Source organism: Perca fluviatilis, chromosome 6, assembly GCF_010015445.1.
Source record: "Perca fluviatilis chromosome 6, GENO_Pfluv_1.0, whole genome shotgun sequence".
NCBI lineage: Eukaryota > Metazoa > Chordata > Actinopteri > Perciformes > Percidae > Perca > Perca fluviatilis.
This window is the reverse complement of record NC_053117.1, coordinates 19,296,908-19,318,890: the sequence shown is the minus strand read 5'-3', so window position 1 is coordinate 19,318,890 and position 21,983 is coordinate 19,296,908. Positions and strand designations below refer to the sequence as shown.

General features: G+C 42.5%; 1 protein-coding gene across 3 annotated transcripts in view; it reads right to left on the bottom strand.

The window, feature by feature from the left end:
- Positions 1-20,336, bottom strand: part of emid1 (EMI domain containing 1) — a 58,592-nt gene extending 38,256 nt beyond the window's left edge. For 2 of the 3 annotated variants that reach the window (XM_039802285.1, XM_039802287.1), the window contains exons 1-3: positions 19,641-20,335; positions 10,069-10,182; positions 7,925-8,028 (exon numbers count right to left, since the gene is read on the bottom strand). In XM_039802285.1, coding sequence (XP_039658219.1) covers positions 7,925-8,028; positions 10,069-10,182; positions 19,641-19,816 — 394 coding nt within the window. In that variant the 5' untranslated portion in view covers positions 19,817-20,335. Of the gene's footprint in view, positions 1-7,924; positions 8,029-10,068; positions 10,183-19,640 lie in introns of all 3 variants that reach the window. The other variant, XM_039802286.1, reaches the window with a different exon arrangement.
- Between the last annotated feature and the right edge of the window lie 1,647 nt (positions 20,337-21,983).

The following is a 21,983-nucleotide window of genomic DNA, read 5'->3' as shown; positions in this document are numbered from 1 at the left end:
TATTTGTGTGGATATTAAGAGAAGCCCCTGAGATACGACCTCAGAAGATGCAGTGAAGGAGATACGAGCACTTTCCTAAATGATGCATGTCTTACATGCTCTATTAGTGCAGAGTAAACTGCACTTTATGTGAAACACTGCAGCGCTGAAGACGGCTAAGTGTAACGTATGCAGAAAAGCAAGTTTAGTTTAAACACCACTTTTTTGCACACATTGCACAAGTGCAATTTAAAGTGCTTTACAAAATACATTAAAAACATTAAATAATAAATACGACACATTAAAACCGCATAAACCACATATCACGTTTATAGGAGGGAGTTCAGGATGTACTGTAAGTTCAAGGCAAATAATGATGAATGCCTACAGGTTTAGTGGAAATTTGTAGACCAGTTTTGACCTGCCAGAGGATAACCTAACATCTACACAATCTCCAGCCTCAGTGTTAACACGTGTATGATGATTATTGTATTTCCACAATAATTTTTGCTCTTTTTATGAAGTACAATCAATGTACGATAATTTAGACATTCAGATCAGGTCGACATGTCTTCATTTTTATTTTGTTCCATTATAGTGAAATGTACGGAGCTAGTTTGGAACCATCATACATTGACTATGTCAATAATCTATTATACAAAACTGACCCTGGATCTGCAATAAATCTAATTATCTAATCACATTTCTGCAGATCTTGTAGACAGCCATTATACTTGCAACCTTCTACAAACAGGGATGTTTACCTGTGACCTATTTGCTCACATCATGCTTGAATTCATAGTGTTTCTTGTCTCCTTATTAACACTGGCCTGTAGTTGGAGCCCATTGCAGTCTACTTGGGGTTTACCGATGTAGTACGAACCACGGCACAGACAGTTGGCAGAGATTTATATACAGAACGTTGCAACCCCAGTTCTGGGTGCCCCACAGTTTGAATATAAATGTATGATAGTTTGCCCTGAATTATGATATCTCTAGGGTATTTGTACGATTATTTGTTTTTTGGCACTTGGCAACACTATCCTTCCTGAAGACCAAGCTGAAAACACACAAACACACTTCTTCAGTAGAGGATTTCTCACAGCTCTCGTCTGTGGCTGTAAAACCAATACAGCTTACTGTAAAGTCCCACTTTGTCAGCCATGTTTAGCCACAGCTTCATATATCAGACATTTGATCTCTAGAGGAGAGTTCTATCATCCTCTACTCTTTCCTCTTCTAGCCAATCCAGTGAGGTCATTTCTCTTTGGTCAAGAGGATTGGGGAATGCCTGCTTCTCTGTCAGATTTGAGCTCTGAAAGCCAAGCAGGAATGTCTCTAATTAGGCCAACTGCTGGTGCAGTTCATTCAAACCTGCTCTCCAATCTCGTATTCTGTCCAGAACTAATCACAACCATCAGCACCACTTGGAAATATATGCAAAGACCAGCTCAAAATAGAGCTTCAAAGTCAGACGAGGGCAATGACTTTTACATTCTACACATTATCCAAGAGTGCAGCATTTAGTAGCTGGGAAACTGAGACCGAACTGGGGGGTGTTTGGGAGGTCTGTGAAACGAGAGGCTATAAATGATGTCACCACGACACACTACAGCAACATCTCTGTGATGTGGTGGTCTGTTTGTGGTTTAGTATACATGGGAGTGGAGGAGGTTTGAAGGTCAGCTTCATAAAATCCCCACCCAATGAGCCACAACACTTGAGCCTCTCTTATGTGGTGTTGTATATGTTTATGAACTCATAACAGTGACAAATGAGCAGCTAGATCATCAGGACTACTGGGAGTGTACAAATCCCACAGACTGATACAGCGTAAGAGCAGAATATTTGATCTAATAGCGACAGTGTTTATTGTATTATGTTTTTGCAGTCCAGAATGTGGATATAACCATGGGGGTGAGGCGGCGGTAAGGAGACATAACTGGATTTTACAGGGATTCACATGACATTTAGTCAATGGAGAGAAAAATCAATCGGCAACAACTGATGATCGATTAATACATTACGTTTGCTGGCTCCAGCTTCTCCAATGCAAATAAACTTTACTGAATATCTTTGGATTTTGGATGTTTAGTTACAAAAAACAAGCAATTTGAATATATCACCTTAAGCCTGTGTAAAAGAAAATGTAAAAGGAGAAGGAAGATTAAGACAGAAGAAAGTGAAATCAAAGTAAATAGGTGCTGGAATTCTGACAAATTAGTGGAGAGATGGTGATTTGCAATAAGTCTGGGGTTGTGAAAGAGATTACCAGTCTTCCCAGTGGGCTGCAGGCAGCAATTGGGTCCGTTGAACTCATCACAGCTGTATGGAACCAACAGGACCCCGAGCGTACCCACTCCATCAATGCAGCCATTGTCTCCGCACTGACGTCAAAACGCCAAATATGCTTCATTACCTTCTCAGAGCCTACCTAAAGACAGTAGCGCTGTGTTATGTAGTACCTACATCGTGCCACTCTATACCTTCAAGATGAGAGATGGTGATATGTTGAAGGGCAAGGAGCAGACAGGGTTAATGCAGCTTTAATTGCATCAGTCGCTGACTGGATCAGAGTTGAGAAAAAGGAGGTACAGCCCACACCTCCAGGAGTGAGAAGGATTTAAAAAGGGTAGGATTTTAAAAGGTTTTTCCTCTTCTTTATCTTTCTACATGATAAAAGCTCTGTCACCAGTTCAGTTGGGCTTACAGTATCTTGGAAGAGACACTTTCTTCCCTCTGCTCCTGATTGCGTGATCCGACAGGCTGTAAAGAGCCTGTTTGTGGGTCACCCCGTCAGCACACCAGTCCACTTAAACTACTGGGCGAGGGGAAATGCCTCTGCTTTATTGGGAACAGAATAATACTCCAGCTGCCATGGTGTGTGTGTGTGTGTGTGTGTGTGTGTGTGTGTGTGTGTGTGTGTGTGTGTGTGTGTGTGTGTGTGTGTGTGTGTGTGTGTGTCTATTTTCATCCCTAAAAGTTTTGTTTGCACTGCTGACTCGGCCCACTTTAAGTCTTTCTGACTGCAGGAAAAACTGTTTTCAATGCACTCCCGGGGGAAGTCTATGGAAATAATAAATAAATCAGTAAGCAGAAGAGGCATTTCCAGTCCAGGAGCCAGATACATAAAACTTAACTCAGAATCAAGGTTAAGTATGTATGAAACTTTAAAAAAGGTTTTGGCTAAAGAACTGTGCATCTGGAGTTCTTGAAGTTCACTGCCATTTATGTTAGATTTTAGAACAGACGTTGCGTATGATGCAGGTAAACAAATGGATCTTTTCTTCATGTATAAGATATACAATAAATACAATTTATATAATAAATGAAATGGATGGAAAATCATAATCTACTATTACTGTGCCTGTATTTTGCTTATGGCCTTACAATATTACAGACAAACAAACTATAAAGGCATAGGCAGTCATAATTAGAATTCTTATGATTGTCATTATTAGTCCACAGACTGCTCTGTATGTGGTTTGCAAGGAACATTTCAAAATAATGTCATAATTTTATCATCATAATTATTTGTACGCATATATTCCAATACCTGAACTATTCTATGGAGTACAATTTGAGGATTTGTCATAAACCTGATGCACATACCAGCACACCCTTACATAAGAAGAAAACAGTATGGAAAGAAAGGCAGACAGGAGAAGAGGAAAAACTCCCCTCCACTGTTTGGTTTAGTTAATTTTAGGTTGGCCTGTCAGTATCTTTAGTGGTGTTGTTTGTTAATTAATGACTATAATGACAATTCCCCTAAGCGGAGCAGCATGGGCTAAAAGGGTTGAACGCTCCCATGTCTAATCTCATCTGGGGCCCTCAGCCCAGTTTGCCTTAACTTCAGCTGCTTCCAATTTGGACTCAGCACTTGTGCTGCGCTGGCCATTTACATAACCATGAATATCAGCTGCTGTGGCCCTTTCTGCACACAGCCTGTCTCCCTGTATCTATGTGATATATATATATATATATATATATATATTTATTAACAGGTGTTAAATATGTTATTCTCTCTCGCTCCAATTCATTCACAAAAAAACAAACCGATTTAGCCACAACCAGAATAAGAGAGAATAACATATTTAACACCTGTTAATGCAAACACAGGGGGATCTAGAAATGTGACTGAAAAAAAGAGATGGCTGAATGAAAAGGTGACTCATGTTTCGTCAGGATAATGACCTTGTTAGTGCTGCACTGTGTGATCTAAGAGGAGTGGGAGTGGAGGTCACCTGCTCTTGTTCAGCTCCCTCCCCTCTGACCTCAGGCTGGGGTCGCTCCACTCACAGTTACTAAAGCCTGCTGCCATTAAAGCAGCTAATCACGCCGAACAGCTGCATCCCTTACTGTACAAATCCTCAATACCTCGCTCTCCCACCCACACATTCACTCTGGCAGTCAGACAGACACACCAACGTCCACGCACTCCCACTTTTTCTTTGCTAATGGCAAGCTGCAGCCGACTGATGTTTAAGTTGCAGGGTTTAGCGTGCAGGCCTGTGATAAGCCGCGCTGAGCTGTGAAAACACAGATTACATTTCTGCGGCTTATTACAGACAGTGTGCCTCTGCCTCCCAGCCATACCGTAATTGCGACCCTATAAACCGCAGCGTCCGCTTGGCTGTGAGATACAGCTTGATGGGGACCCCCGCCGCAAAGCTTTGACAGCCGTGCTAATTCAAGCCTACGCCCCCCCCCATATGTTTTGCTGCATGCCAGCCCCCTCCTGCGATAAGCTGCAACCATATGTCTTTTATGTGCTGTACTGTCATAAATCAAACCAAGGCAATGATATCTAGTGCTGTCTCTTAGTGTCATCTTCACATTTTTAAGACTACAATTAAGATACAGAGGGCAAAAGTCAAAAGTACCTATGATTTGTACTTCCACAACTGCTGAGCGTGCAATCACCATTCATTGCTGAACTGTATGTTGACACTGATGCAACCTGTATAAGATAGCGTCTTTTAGAACCAATTCTAATGTAATAATGTTGGTTTTATGGGTTACAATTGATATTATTGTATCACAAAATTGCCTCTAAATTATGTATAATTTTGATATTTGTGTTTGATGTAGCACAAGTTGGGATATCCCATCGGACTTATTTGGAATGCCAAAGCCAACCAGGCATACATTAAATCCCTGTTTCTGGCAGGCTATGAAAGTGCCTTCATCTGCAAATACTTAGCTTTTTTTTTTCTCAGGCTCAATCAGAGATAAAGATCATTGTGTTCCAGGTCCACAAGTAAGACAATATCTCCCAAACCTCATAGAAAACAATTAGGACCCTGTAATTACACCATTGGCCAGGAATTCCAGCCAAGTCCTGAGGTTGGGGTGAAGAAATAAGAAAAAGAAAGCGAATGTGAAAGGTGCCTGTCTGATGCAGTGTTGTCTTACTCCACTTGAGCTCTGATGGAGTAAGTTTGTTTATCAGCCTGGGTGTGATGTAATGTTTTGCTTTTGGAGCCCTAAGTTTGAGTGTGATGGGCCAAAAACCCTTACAAGCCTGTGTATGACAGCTTGGCGTGAACGCTTCCCATAATGTTCTCTTATTTATCTCTGCTGCTTGGAAACGCATAATCTAAAGCTTAAACAGAGACAAGTTATCTTTACTTCAGACTGGACCTGTTGATTTACGTATGTTGACCAATAAACTGGCAGGCAGAGGGGTGAGAACAGAGGGACACAAGAGAAAACAACTCACTCATCTCCATTTAAAAAAAGAAAAAAAGAAAACACACATTAATGGCCATGCTCTTAGCTTATAACACACTTCCTTTCCTCTATTGCACCTCAAATCAGCCCCAGAGTCCTGCTGGTATGGACATTGTTGAGATCTGCTGTAATGCAGGAGAAGCCTTAGGAGTCAGACATGGCCAGGGGCTTTCAGGGTGGCCTAGTGAGAGAAGGGTGGAGGTACAAGCAGGCCAGCGTGAGTAAATGCGTGGATCATACATTTTCCACAGTCTGTGAAAAGCAGACAAGCAGAGGAAAAGGGATGATGGGAGAAAAGGTATATAACAAACACTGGAACTCCAAAAGAGGTCTTTAAAGATATAGGTATCCGGTTTGAGCTATTTGTGAGATTTATGAGATCAAAAGCAATATATTTTTAATGTCTGATCTAGACAGTAGATTTTGAAAAGGATGATAGTTGTTTGTTCTTTTATATAACAGAGGGGATTTTTATAACAAGTCTTTTTTTTCTTCAAGATTATTTTTTTTGGAGCATTTTAGGCCTTTATTGGATAGGACAGCTTAGACATGAAAGGGGAGAGAGCGGGGGAATGACACGCAGCAATGGGTCGCAGGTTGGAATTGAACCTGCAGTCGCTGCATCAAGGTCTAAGCCTCTGTATATGGGGTGCACACTCTACCAGGTGAGCTACCCAGGCGCCCCTACCAAGCCTTTTTAATTCAGCAAAGCCCTCTGGAAAAACACAAAGAAGAGTGTAGAGATTTGCAGATGTAGCCACAAACCGGTATTAAGAGCCTGGATTTGATACTTGCACCAACTAACTAACTAAACTTTAACTTCACTTGGCAACACGATGGCAACAGATTTAAGCACAATCCGGTCTCCAGCTTTGCCCGTGTGGCAAGCTTTTATTTCTCCTTAAAGCGGCGAATGAGGCAAACAGCAGTGGGGTATCAGATTGAGTGCTGGCAAGAGGTTCTGCTCACGCGGCAGGAGCAGAACAAAGCGCCGGTGGCCCTGGATAGCATCCATGGTGCCGGAGAGTAAAGGCCCTGTGAATGGGAGCTGTCACTTCCACTCAGCGCTGCCTGTGATCTGAGCCACCCGGAACGACGCTCAGATAAGTGGCTAATCCCAGCATCCCTGCTGGCTCGACAGCCCCCTACTGCCATGACAACCAGAGGGGAATCTCCTCCAGCAACAACTTAATTGGATAATTTCCTCCCTGTTTCACTGTGTGTTCCTCTGCTTTGTTAAGTAAAGTCTGGGTTGTCTGACTGTCAATGTGTTCTTCGACTTTGAGAGTGTGGAAGGTCTAAAACAAGCAGTTATGAGTTATGAAATTTCTCCAGTGCAGCAGCCTACAGGCCACTGGGAGGGCGGAGAGTTGCTCTTCGTTCACCTGGGAGTGGTCGCATAAAAGAGAAAAACAGGCCCCTGCTTTCAGCACCATGAAAAAGTGACCACTTTAACCGCTGTAAACATTAATTGTCCTTTGTGTCGCAAAACCTGGCGATTTATGTTACACCCAGTCAAGTCCTGGGTCCCAGCATAAACAGACGCTCCACCCTTCTCCCAAGACTGCAGAGACATGGGGGCCAGTGCCAGGGGAAGTCATTATACACTGGGAGTGAGTGTGTGTGTGTGTGTGTGTGTGTGTGTGTGTGTGTGTGTGTGTGTGTGTGTGTGTGTGTGTGTTGTGGGCAGCTACTGTAGTCGAAAAATTAAAAACAGCAGCGCTAGCATGGCACTTTAAGAGCATGAAGACTTGGTTCCAGCTGGACTGTTAAACTCAAAACCACAAAAGAATCAACCCTTACGTAGTACAATGACTCTTAGAATGAACACATTAAAACTGATTAATAAAGTGGAAGTATCTGACTCGCCCCAAAGAGGCTGAAGGATCGCATTTCTTAACTTCATTTAGAAGACAAAAGCTGCCTTATGTAAGCCTAATGGAAATCACTCCTGTTTTAAAGTATTGCTCGTTCACGTGTATTGGAAGGCACATTCGCAGGCTAAAAGAAAGCAATGCAAACTAGAGGGATGCAGATGGTGACAAATTGGTAAGCTTGAGGAGATAAAGAATGATAAAAAGAGGACACAAAGACACACTAAACCAGTTTTCAGTACTAGATCGAGATAGAGGCCCCCTTCGAGAGCCCCAACTCTCGTTCACTTCTATAAGCTGCTGATGTGTCTGTGAATCCTTCTGTCGTGACTTACCTTCTTCACAGGTAGCGCCGCTGAATCCTGGACAGCATTTCCACTCCAGAGAGGTCACAGTGCGATACACCATTTTATAGGAAGGTCTGACCACAGTCCTGTAGCTGAAAAACACACACAACATCTAAATCCATCACAAACACATGCACAGGTAATGATAGCTATTGATGCACTGTGACTGTGATAACCCACTTTTTTTGGCATGTGATAACTTTGTATTTTAAATTTTTAACTGATGTAATTGGATTTCTTAGAGTATCTGCTGAACCCTCCTTATTTTTATTTCTTTATTCATTTTTTCTACCCACAGGAACAGGTGTGAACTTGTGGTATGACATGTTTCAGTTGTTTCTTACTCAGAACATAACGTGGTGCAGTTGCGTTGCATTTTGATCTATTTTTGAGCAATTGGTATATATTTAGGATGTACCCCTAAATGACAGATGATGTTGGCAGAATGGGAAGTACACGGTAGTGCTAAAGCAAGGTTAGCCCCATCGCATCATTAAAATAGCCTACATGAGCTTGTTTCGCTGCGTTACATATTTGGAACCGTTCATTAACAAGAGAAACAGATACAAACAAACTGTATATCTCTTTTTTTAAATTACCTGAAATGATTGTAATAATGTACTGCCAGCGATGGTGGCTTTGCAGCCATGTTGCCAATGGTTTGTTGACAGATCTGTAGGTTTATTTATTTTTTTGCTAAGGGGAACATACTATAGCTGTCAGAAATTCCCTTCAACTCGACATTACAAATTGAAGCAAATGCTTGTCTGACTTGCTTGTTAGTTTGGTCTAAACAACATGACTTGAAAATTAAATGAACTGCAGTGACTAATGGTGAAGCTAAAAAAACCTGTGTGAGTCAAAGAAGTAGAAGAAAAATGACTACAATGCCGTATTTTCACTGCATGGCGCGGCTCTGCTCTACTTGGCTCTTTTTTGCTTTTCCATTTAGTACCACTTTGGTCGAGGTTCCAAAGGTGCTGAGTTGATACTAGAAGGTGGAGTTAAAACACTGCAGACCATCGATTGGTCAGAGAGAATCATCACTAGTGCAACACGGGACACCCTGCACAAACTTGTGATTTTTAAATAGCCAAACTACGTCAATAACAACCGCAAATTTTTATTCACTCACCCTAGAATTTTTTTTTTTTTTTAAATGCCAGCTGCGCCATACACTATGCTGTACAATTGATAAAGTGCAGAGATGGGAAGTAAGAAAGTAAAAATACTTAGTTACTGTACTCAAGTAGATTTTTCAGATAATTATATACTTTACTATTTATTATTTGGCGACTTTTTATTTTTACTCCTTACGTTTGGATCTGTGAATTCTCACAGAATCACAATTGAATTTATATTTTGCTACTCAGTCATAATCTTATTAACCTGGAGTCCTAGTCTCTGTCACAATAATCATATATGTGATATTTTAGGCCTATTGGCAGACATCCATTTAAAATGTAGGCAACGGCATATAAAGAGCCTTTTTTCCATGTCCACTTAAGTTTTTCAGCTTGCACTCTAGTAACATTTGTGTGGTCCAGGTAGCTTTGCATAAACATTGGTTGTCATTCGCAAGGCTACTTTTACTTTTATACTTTAAGTAAATTTCCAAGCCTGTACTTTGTTACTTTTACTTGAGTAAAGAAGTTAAATCAGTACTTCTACCAGAGTATTTTTTAACACAAGTATCTGTACTTCTACTTGAGTACGGGAAGTGAGTAATTTTGCCATCTCTGATAAAGTGCAGAAGTTCCTCTGTTTGGTTGCCAATGATAGGATTCAGCAAGGGTCGCGTTGAAGACGATGTCATGGCGGTTTCATGCGGCGCTGGAAAACGTAGAAATCATAATAGAGTAAAAGGACCTGGTACTAAAAGTGAGTCAAGTCGTGCAGAGCCGTACCACGTAGTGTAAAACACAGTATAAGATGTTAATTTTTTTTTTAAACAAACCATATGTTTCTGCTGTTAAACTTCACTACAGTTAAAGTCTAGAAAAGGAACAAAATAACAAATAACACTCCCACTGTAGTTGTTTTAGTAGTAGTATGTATTTTAAAGTGGGTTCTTCTGTTTAAAGGGCTCACATCTCAGTGGTACAGCAGTAGCAGTAAGGCCGCTTTCTCACCTGCCTCCTGTACATCCCTGTGGCCAGCGGCACGTCTGGTAGACCCGCTGCAGGACCGTCCCATTCTGCACCTGGCAAGTCACTGTCTTAGTGACCGTATGAGGACACCAGTTCCTAAAGGGAGAAATAGAGTGAGTGAAAGCCAGAAATGCACAGAATAAAACATTTGTTAGTCTTAGATACAGAATAAAATCATATTTTCAAAGTAAATAGTTGAAGAAAGTACGGTGCGTTGACAAAACACCTTAAAACAAGTGCACTCACACTATAGCCGGCTCACAAAAGCAAATTGGCCATGCGTTCACATTCAATACACTGTTGTTTTCCCGCAGGTTCAGATTCTTTCCTCCCTTCCCCCACCCTTTTGTTTTGAACGTTCTTTATGGTGTTTACACGGTTTTAATCAGTCACGAGATGTGCAGGAGTGCATTGTGGGCTGTATTTACACTGCGGTCTCTCTTCTATCAATACACATCCGTTTGCATTCAGCTCTCAGATGGAGGTAAAGTCCCTCTGCAGGGAATAAAGAGGAGGACGAGGTCCCATACGGAGATTAGAGTTTTCAACACAAACGTGTTAATTCTGGGTCATCACTCCACACCCTTTTTAGAGAGGCTTCAGAAGACGTCATATCAGAATTCACTGCGGCTGTTAAGAAACTGACCTGCTAGGGAAAAAAGCTTATTTAAAGGTCAGAGGTTAATATCTGCTAGTGAAGATATGATCACTTACAGCAGGCTGAGACAAGTGCACTCACTTACATTCTCTTCCAAATTATTTCTTAGGCACCCAGAAGCAAAATCAAATATTTCCACAAAGAAAAAGGGTTTAGTTATAGCACTCGATGCCACTGTTAGGCTAAAAGAACGAAATTATGTTATTAGAATTAACGCTGATTCATTTGAGAGCTCATCGGTTTGGTTTTATTCTCACCAAGCGTTCAATTACTCTTCTAACAGGAGTAGATACATGTTCCTGATGTTCCAGGCAATGAGAAATGTTAATGGGAAATGTTTAGCTTGAAAGGCCAGTTTTATCTCATCCCCCTACAAAACACTGAAGGGTGATTAATGTATTTTAATGTATGGAAAACACCCTGAGGCTGTTTGAGCTGCCATATGTTACTATTATTTTATTAACAATGAAGTGTACAAATACCCCAAATTACCATTACATGGCTACAGCTGGAGGAGAAACAAGGACAACAATTACTATAGCCTGTGTTTACACAATCAATAGATGTATAGAAAGGTGGCTCTATGTAGAAACCACAAAGGAGACGGTGTAGCTCGTAGCACAAAACTACACTTTGTGTGTACTGCTGCCAATGTGTCTGCAAGAGTGGGAGTGTGTTCCCACCAAAGTCTGTTTGTCAATATGTGAGACCATATGTTTGTGTGTGCGAGAGATAGCTTACACTAAAGGAAACTGCCGAAGGCGGAGGATGCGAAGCAGCCTTGAACCAGCTCCCATTAACAATCCCCACATGTTGTGGTGGCCACACACACATACACAGACCTGAGCCAGCGAGCAGGGCACCTCTGAGAAACGTCTGTGTACTACTGCAGGTATTTCTTTTTACGTTCATGTAATAAGCATGTATAATAGAGTATTTTGAAAACAACTTTTCCAGATTAAGTAACAAAATGTAAAATGGGTAAAACATATTCCAGGGCTTATTACAAGTAAAAGGTGTGCAAAAGAAAGACACAGTTTGAATTAATCCTAAACTTCTCAAGTAAAGCGAGTAAGGAATTTATCTGCCACACATGCTATTTAAATACAGACCCACCCTTCATGTATCTTAGAATATCCATCAGCCTTACGGCTACAAAAATGAACATGGATCTATATGATTACCCTATGATTGCTTTCCCTTGTCCAGAAAAAAAATTGCTCTAATCATCGGTGGAAAATGTCAGACATTGAAGGAGCTGTGGTCAGGTAGAGCTAAGTAACTGGAGGGGATACTAACCCCAACTCCTCCCCCCTACTTATCCTCCAGACCCAACAGATAAACATCAGAGTTTCCCAGGCTGAGACAACGTTTCACCTGGGAACAGCTAAGATTGTCACCAGGGGGTACAAGGAGGGAAGTGGGGGTGGATTTTATGGTCTCCCCCTCTCTCTTTGTTTTTCACTTATGCAATTACCAAAGAGGAAATGCCAAACGCTGCTGCTTCAGTGAATGAAATAACAAAAGCAGTTGGCATAATCGAGTTTACAATTTTCCCAAATGGTTTAACAACCAACACCTGCATTAGCGACATAACAGATTTACACAATACGTAATGAGTACGAGGCAGCAAGGAAAATACTTTTTCCACTGCGAAGAGGATGGAGATGCCTAGAGATGATGTTATTAACTGGGTACAGGTAACATTATTATCTCCTCTGGGATGTAAAAGACTAAACAATAAAAACCTGTTTTACTTACAAGCCCAAGAGAAAATAACTTTTCTCATTTTGTTGCAGAGAACTAATGGTCCATTGATTTGTATCTGGCTTTATTCATAAAAGGGACACAGGTGCTTGGTGTCTTTCACTCTAAAATGTTTCATAGTCAACACCTTCCTCTTACTGGAGGTGTCCTTGTATTATGAAGTGTGAAACCCACCAGCACCATGCAGTTTCACTGGCAAACGCACCAAGCAGGCCCACAGTGAGTATCAGGTCTCAAAGCAAACACGGCACACTCTGAATGGTGGGCCCAAGCTAAATAAATCATCAGCCATCTCTCACAGTCACACACTGCCACGGCCAACAGGTATGAAAGAAATCCACAATCTTCGGCCCATCTGTTCCTCAGTGCTACAGACGCAGAGACAGTAAAACATTTAAGGGTAACAAAAACGTGCTGAACCCTAAATTAACGCAAATGCTGATGGAGAGCTCATGGACTTGGAAAAAAGAAGCTTATACCGGTATGCTGTACTCTAGTTGGCCTCATTTGGCCTTGTATGCTATGCAGTCTACTTCTTTCATGATCACACTACTGAGTTAGTGCACTTTCTGCAGCCTGTGTGTGGGGGGAGGAAGAAGCTGGGAGTTAAGCCGTGTGAACTGACAAGATTGTTGATGAGAGCAAAAATGTTGGTGAGACTCTGGTGAAAAATGTCCCCTTAACTCCCTTTCCATCCACCCATCCCGTACTGTTGGAGGAGGAGGGCCAAATACTCAAAGATATGTTTGACATGCAGCATGGATAGAAATCTAAAGGAATTTCTTTCGATTTCTGTCTGTGGGAAAAATACTTGAGGAGAACAAAGGACAAAAGACAGATGTGGCAAACGGCCAGACAGAGGAGAGGAGAGAAGACAAAGGTTATTTTATCATAAGGTCACACAAGGGTGCTTCCGATGGGAACAGGGAAATGGAGGGAAAGACAATTATGAAGTACCGTTGGTCCCACGGGATATAGTGGAGGCATAAGATAAATGTGGTTCAACAACAAATGACAAAGAGAAATCGAGAGTACAGTCAGTGTAATTAATGAAGAGATAGGGAAGTGACATTCCTGGAGTCAAGATCTGCAGCTTCTAGGAAAAACAGAAAGGACCAGAGTGGCCTATAAGAGAATGGTGTAAAACAAATAATTTGAAGAATTTGTTGAATAATAAGTTAGTAGAGAACATAAGGGCTGGTGAGCAATTGCAGGTTCAAAGCTGCCGTGTGCAGAGGACAGTGGAGATCATCAAAGCACCTCAGTGAGACCTTGAAGGTCAGGGCCAAGTGACACTTCACAGCAGCCTCGGAGGAACAAGAAAAACTCATTTGTCTTGGTCTGTTTTGAGCTTTCAGACCTGGACACCTGTGAGCTTTAAGTGTGTTTCTGTGTGTAACGGGTGTGCGCATCTTTAAGTGTTTCAAGCTGGAAGAACAAAGGAAATTCCTCTCAACTCAAGAATTCACACACCAATGGCTCCATACAGCCTGATTATAAATCATGAATGTACCATCATGTAGAGCTGAGCTGAGACACCGACTTTGTGGACTGGTCCCCTGCAGTGTACTATTTTATCTGTCAATTGTTTTCCTGATTAATCAATTATGAAATGGTGGAACATGGTCATCACAATTTCCCAAAGCCCAAGGTGATGTCTTCACGGTCTTGTTTTGTCCAACCATCAGTTTACAATCCTAGAAGACGAAAGGAAACCGTAGCTAGAATCAGGTTTTTTTTCTTAAAAAGTGTAGGGCACTAATTGACATCTATTTTCATTATCAATTCATCTACCATCTCTTTGATTAATCATTTTACATCAGCAATGGTAATGCCCACTGCAGTTGTCCAACCACTAGTCCAAACTCTTCACATTGGAGAAAATAGAATACTTTTTGCTTAGAAAGTGACAGTCGATTAATCGCTGCACTTGTGTATAGTCGTGTTCCCATCATCCTGATGTAATGTTTCACTGATTTAATGTGCAATTTGGCACTGCTTCCTAATACTCATGAAAAAAACGTTCAATGAGCACATACATAATTTGAAGTTATTTGAAATCTAAAGCCATTGTGCTTTAAGCCTCACAGGGCTCAGTCTGCTGGAATCTCGGTCATCTTCATTCCCATGCTTAAAGAAGATGGGGTGGGGAACGAGGGTGGCCACAGGGTTCAGACTTTCTGTCAGACCATGACAAGTCCTCCAAGGGAGGATAAAGAAGTGGGCCAGACAAGAAATAAAGAAGCAGCTATCTCTGTAACCCCTCAGTGCACTGAGCTCATATAGTCGTTAAGAACGACAAGGGTGAACGAACACTTTATCAGCTCCTCAACAGAGCACCCACACCAGTCAAGAAATTACTCAAGTTGTTAATCCCCTTTGATTTAGGTAATCACTGTGTAAAGAAAGGGCTGGTATGGGGAGACATTCTTAGAGAAGGCTTTCCTGTGACAGAATCCCAGTCTGCTAAAATTAATATGTATTTCCTTTGAAGTGCCTAAACCTCAATGGCAAGTTAAGTTTCTGTCATTCAATGTCAAGTTGCTAATGCCCATGAGACAGCCTTCTGCTCTCTGAAATCCCACTGCCACTGTTTGACTTTGTTGACACACTTTAAACTGCTGCTTTCACAGATCAGGCCAGACAGCAGGTGGACTGAGCTCCTCTCATGTCACCTCAAACCCGCTGACCTCTTTGCCTCTGAAGACGGTGACTGGCCCACGCCAACAACAGCTTCCTCTCTGTCTATCTTGACATTCCTCCACTTGCCGCTTACAAACAGCAGCAAACCCACTGTAAACTCATCTCCCCTTCCCAGAACAAGCCCAGATGTGGTGGAGTCCCAGCTGCTTGTGTTTAGTAAACACGTCCACAAACCTCTGGCCATGAGTGACAGGCGAGCTGAGGAGAGAGGTGAGCCAGTGGAGCGAGGCTGGGAGTGCTGAAAGCCACCTAGACACACCCAGAAGAAATGGCCTCATCAGAGAGAAGAGGTTTCAGCCTCCGGCCACGTTCAGCCCACACACCGTAATCTGCACACACTCTCAACCTGGCAGCATAAATATTTGTAAAATGGGAAACATCCTCTCATCATTAGGCACTGGCTAGTCTCCGAGCTAAACATTTGCTCTGTCCAGGAGGGGAGCAGAGCTGGTTAGCGCTCTTGCCTGTGTGTTTAGTCTAGTAACTCTGCTGTTGCACAGATGATCAATAATTTAATGAGACCAAAAGGGGGATATCTTTTTCATTCAATGATGTTTTCTTAAGCGTAAGATTTCAATCATGTGCGCTTTATTAAAAGGCATACAAACGGAGATCACGTGGCCGACGATCGCATGGCTGCTCGAAGCCGAGGCTCTTCGCCCACCTCTGCATTTTCATTAAAAACCAGATCTGTTCTTTTTTTATTTGACGTCAACCATTTCATTTGTTACCACGGTGACTTAGTGAAATGCCTGCAGGAGCGGAAAAACAGGTCTCGCTGCCGTTAACCCGAGCACAGAACTCTGCCAACTCTACCAACATGGCGACGGCTAGCAAGGATTCTGATGCTAACGCAGACCTACGCATGGATGAGATTATGACCAAGGTACTGGAAAAACAACAAAATGGGCTTCAATCAGCGGTCCGCATCGCAGTGAAGGAAGAGTTAGCAGAAATTGACACCTCGCTACAACACATCAGGACAGAGCTTGAGTAGTACAGCGACTAGACAAGTCGCAAAGAGACAACAGACAGATGAGAAACACGGTGAAAGCCTGCATTGATGACCAGAAGAAATTTAAGTTGAAGTTACTCAAACTGGAAGACAGATCGAGAAGAAACAATGTGTGAATCATTGGACTGAAAGAGGGCAGTGAAAAAGATGACCCAGTTGGATTTTTGCAAAACCAAAATTTACCTGATGAAGGTCTGGGACCGAAACGTTGTATTTTTCTAAATAAATTATTGCTTGCGTAATGGTCAGTGTGCAGGATTTTCTCTCAACATTTTTGATCTGTTACCTTTGATCATATGCTACGCACCTGCCCGACCAAAGAGGTGTGCAAAAATGTTTTCTTACGCAAAACCAGTTGCCAAAATGGATCCCCTCCTTACGGAACAGGGCTACCAGTGAAATTTACACGGCACATAGAATCTACGGCAAGGGGACAGCAACACGCACGCTGATTCTCAGATGTCTGAGATACCAGGACTGTCAAGCAATTATCCAGGGGGCGAGACAAATACAGCAGGAAGGCCCGATTCATGATTCCAATGCAACGCTGCGCTTTAAGCCTGACTACAGCGTTCTCACCGTCCAACGGCGCCAAGACTTTATAGGAGTGCGGCATAAGCTGCATGCTAAAGGCATCCCAAACTTTATTATTTATCCGGCAACTCTGAGAGTAACCTACAGAGGCAGAATGCTCACATTCACTACACCCGAGGAGGCGGACAGGCTCTGTAGGGATCTGGATATGGAGGAGGGGAATGTGAAACCCGCACGAGCTGCTTCGCAACCAGACCGGACGCTGTCATCGGACCCAGAGGGCGCCATGGAGATCTGTTGTCCGATGTGGGAACCTGGGCGGGCGGACCCGGCGACTGTGGATTAGCGTATCTGGAACACTGTGCAAGTTTAACTCGAGGACACTGCATGTAAGTTTGGCAAACTAGCTTTAAAGGAATGTTTAATTAGGCTGAAAACATGATGGACACGGACTGCTCACTTTACACAGCCTACTGCAGAAACTAATAGCTGGTTGGAGCATGGTATGTGAGTTGGGGAGCCAGGCTGTGGAGAAATATTTGACTGGACTGAAAGAACATGATAAACACTTATTTTATAATCTATATATATATATATTACTCTTCCCACACAGCCTATTTCAGAGCTTAATAGCTGGTTGAAACATAATATAGGAGCTTGGGATCCGAGTTATAAGGAGCATTTGATTAGACTGCATCTTATAATCTATGTTTAATACTCCTACATGGCTGGTTTGTTTTTCACACAGTTTATTTCAGAACTTCATAGATGGATGGTTTTAAGGTTTTTTTGTAACATTGCTCATGTTTAACACACTAGCACTAGACCTGTGTCAGTTAACCTGTGACTTTAGACAGGAAGGGCAGTTTTGAGCTGGAGTTTTTGTGCGAGCTGCGTTTGATGCAGCCACGTATCTTACAGAGACGGAAGGGGGTCTGCGGTCTCGGAGGGCTAGGGGATTTATTTTATTTTTTATGTTTTCACCACACATTGCTTAGATCTAACAGCTCACCCTTTGTGTATCAGTAGGGTACTCGAGACGTGCATACGTGTAAATTTTGAAGATGGCTGAACTTTCAATTCTTTCAGTTAACATCAGGGGGCTAAATGGACCAAGCAAACAAGCTAAATTCCTGGACTATTTAAGAAGGAAGAACATAGACGTGGCGCTTATTTAAGAGTCACATTTACATAAAAGATGTAAATCGTCTACAAAATTAATATTTGAAAGTTGTTGCTTCATCTAGTGACAACACCAAAACCAAGGGCTCCATTGTGTTGCTGTCACGGAAATGTGCACTAACCATAGACAAAAGAGGCGCACCAAATCATTAAATGGCTTGTTGATTATCCTGTGAGAGGATTAGTGTCCAATATTTATGCTAAATGGATGCAAGTATCCGCAGGAGAACTCCCAATAGAACAGAGATGGGAGCGAGAGCTGAGCCCTGAAGGGAACGTAATTAATTGGGAGACTGTTTGGGACAACATTTCCCACTGTTCCAAGAACCCAAATCACCAGCAGATCCATTTCAACATATGCCATAGGACATATTGGGACTCCTCAGAAGAGATACGTCTCTAAAGTAATTCCGACTCCCTATTGCACCTATTGTCAACCTGAACAAACTGGAACTTTCCTACACATGGTCTGGGAGTGTGAACAGGTGCATGACTTTTGGAATAAAACAACATCAATAATATCTGATGTGATAGGATGTTGAATTCCTACTGACCCAATTGTTTTGTTACTTAATGACAACTCTAAATTACACCTGCTTGGGAGACAGAAGAAAATTTGGCTAGCCGGCTCAACCGCAACCAAAAAAATGATAGCTCATCGCTGGCTCCCCCCCACCACCACACGCTTTGTATAAAAAACAGTGGTTGGCGTACTTCCTTGACATAGTTATGCTTGAGCTCTCTACAGCAAGGATTAACAAAGCCAAGTCATCGACTATAGACCTATGGAGAAACGCAGCAGCACAGGTATCGGTCCTGGTGACCTCAACACCACAAGAATTAGAAGAGAGCGACTAGGCAAGGTGTGATTTTTGTTTTCTTGTATTTTGGTTTGTTTTGTTTTCCTCGAGACCGCAGAGGGTGGGGGGTGGGTGAGGGTTTTGGTTCCTGTTTGATTGCATTTGTTTGTTCTGTATGTTGTGTGTTCAAAAATATTAAAATAATAAAAAAATTATCATAAAAAAAAGGAATACAAACCATCACTCCCTCATTCATTGTCTACAACACTTATTCAAGATGCATCCTGTCTTCACCTCTGGGATCCACATAGGAGCAGGTTTTACGTGGACAGATGTGAGTGAGACTAAAGGTGGTGCTTCGAACAGCACCCTGCACAGCTGAGAAGGAGCAGATGATGGGAGTCATTGCTGCTGCATCTCCTGCTGCAGGGATGAAGAGCACACAACACAGCTCAGAGACAGTGGAGGTGCTCTCAGGAGCCACACTGAGAGAGTGTGGGTGAGCTGGGATAACAATGAGGACGCGAGGGAGTCAGCAGAGCAATGTGTGCTGCCAACACAGGAAAAAGGAAACCAACTGTCAGGAAGACAATAGGACCTGGTAGATGGATGGAGATGGGAGTAGCTCTGCAGAGTCACGCATTGTCAAGAGGATAAAAAAGGGAGGCTGTATGGTTTAAAAATAGACTGTAGAGGCAAAAAAAAGGTTATGTGCAAATAAAAAGACATATTTGAGGATTAACATATAGTAGCCTACAGTATGTAGCCTACAATGTACAGTAGGCTACATAGAGATAGGCTACTGTATGTCTATGTAGTGTATATATTGTACAGTCTGTATTATTAATATAAAGTGACCATAAGTGAGTGAGTATAAAGTGGATGCTTTCCTTACCTTTTCTGATAGACGGAGGTGTGAGAGGCTGCTGCCTGCGTCCCGACTGAGTAGGTTTTGTAAAGTCCCGTCTTCCAGGTCCCGTCAACAAACGTGGTCAGCCAGAGTATCAGCACAGTCCAAAGCAAACTTTTTCTACAAAGCGCGGACACGCTCTCCCGTTGGCGCGGTCCCATTTCCGTGGCATCAAAAGTACGGCCAGAAAAGTTTAAATGAGCCCAACTTCCCCCGATAAGAAAATAGACCGGTTAGTGAATCCAGCTCGTTAGGGGAAATGTGTCAAACAGCACAGGGCCGGCTGGACAAGACGCGCATCCTAGCAAACGTGCACTTCTGTAGACTACGATGCCACTCGTTTATGTGTAAAACCTGTCTTAAAATCCTAAGAGAACTAAAGGAAATTGCTGCCCTATAAACTCCCTCTTCTCGATAGTCTCTACCTATGACAGAGAGGCGACATTTGAAAATAAAGCTTGAATACTGCGTGTGTGGGTGTTGTGGAGTGTGTGTTGTCCCCCTTTCTCTATCTGCTCTGCCTACCTCCGTCTGTCTGTGCGCATATCGAGCCGAGCCTTTACTGCAGCGGGCATGAAACCACTTTTATAGTCTCCTCGGGTCTTTTAAAAGCACAGCCTGCTGGGTCTTTTTTACCCTGCCCTGTTTCAACCTCTTGCAGAGGACACTTGCTTGCTCAATGCGACGGCACATTACGCATTGTATTTGTTCTAAATGATTAATGGGCTGCTGCTTCTTCGAGGCTCATCTGAAATCACTGCAGCTGGGCCGGTGATGAGTAATTGTTTTTTTGGTGAGCAGAACTGAATATAAAACAAATTATGACTCAGTTCTGGCACTATTAGATTTGAAAAGTTATATTTAAAAGCCCATAAAGTAAGGTTCATCATAGTATTGTTACTATGATTTATGCTATATATCTATCAATCTATCTATACATCTAGTTTTTGTGCTATGGTTGCCTTTATTAGCAGTACTCTGTAGCCTCTCTGTCAAAGCCATCAGTACCCAGGCAGACAGTGGCAGGAGAATAGTTGAGGTTACTGTAACCTCCATCAGCCCATACATGTGGGACATGTAGGTTTACTGTGCAAGCAGCCAGTAACCACAAGGCTGTGGTCCTGCTCCAAACTAAACACCTGGCACTGCAACCAAAAACTGGGGCCCAAGATGTATGTCTGTGGTTGGGGGTGACTACACCTCTAAGGTCCCATGATGGGCTGAGCTGCAAGTCCCGCCAGCTGCAAAGGATGCTGCAAAGAGCACTTATGCATCTTGCTAATATACTAGTTTTGCTTAAGTTCTCAGATAATGAGAGATAGTGTTAACACTTTGACACTCACAGACAGGTATTCAGACTGGAACTAATCACCCCCTATACTACATGGGGAAAGCTGCAAACTGAGTAAGCCCACCTGCTCTCAATCACAACAAACGGAAACTGTTTGGGGGAGGACTGGAAAATGATGTGTCAGAGCTTCAGGGCACCCATGGCATTTTACGAGGCCACTAGGTGCAGGCAATAGTGCCAACAGGAACTGGAGCAGCTTAGGGTTAATGTAAATCCCCGCAGTCACGAGCAGCTGAAAATAATTTTGACCTCGGAGGAGGGAGACGAGGGTCGGTTTCATTGAGAGGATTTTTTTTTCTTTTATTTCTTGAGTAGTTACTCTCCTGCTTCTATAATTTCCTGCCCCTTTACTATTTAAACAGAAAGAGCAGCATTTACCTATTGTCTGTGTGCATTTACTGAAGATCTGCTCACTCATATGAAGTGTAGGTTCATTAAACAACATACCATTCTTTCCCTCTTTTCAAAAGCGAAACACAATTCCTCCCCTCCTGTGTTTGGTCATAAACATGTCCCCATCTTCACTTTTCATGATAGTCCTACCAGTTAAAGCTGAGAAGGGGCCTGTCTAACCTTTACCCTCTGCCATTCAGAGGGGGGCCATAAAGCCTATACAATACAGTAATGAGAAGCTTGACAGTGATCTAATATAAAGATAAGGACCTTTAAGGAGAGAGACTTGAATGAAAACTTAAATGTCGGGTTGCTGGTTGTTTGCCTTATGATGATTTCAGTAATAGGTCACAGTTTACTCTGACAAGCACATCCCTGATTACAGCTGCACTCGCACAACACAGGCTATATGATGTATGTTGTACACGTTATGGCTATGGTTTTTATTTCTGTGTTTCTGTGACCTCACTGCCACACCAGCTGCCAGATCCTCCGGGGCTTTCTCATTTTTAGAGTAAACTTCACCTGCTTTGGCATGCTGACCTCAGCAGCATCGATTACTCAGTGCTGCACTAGATGTGTTT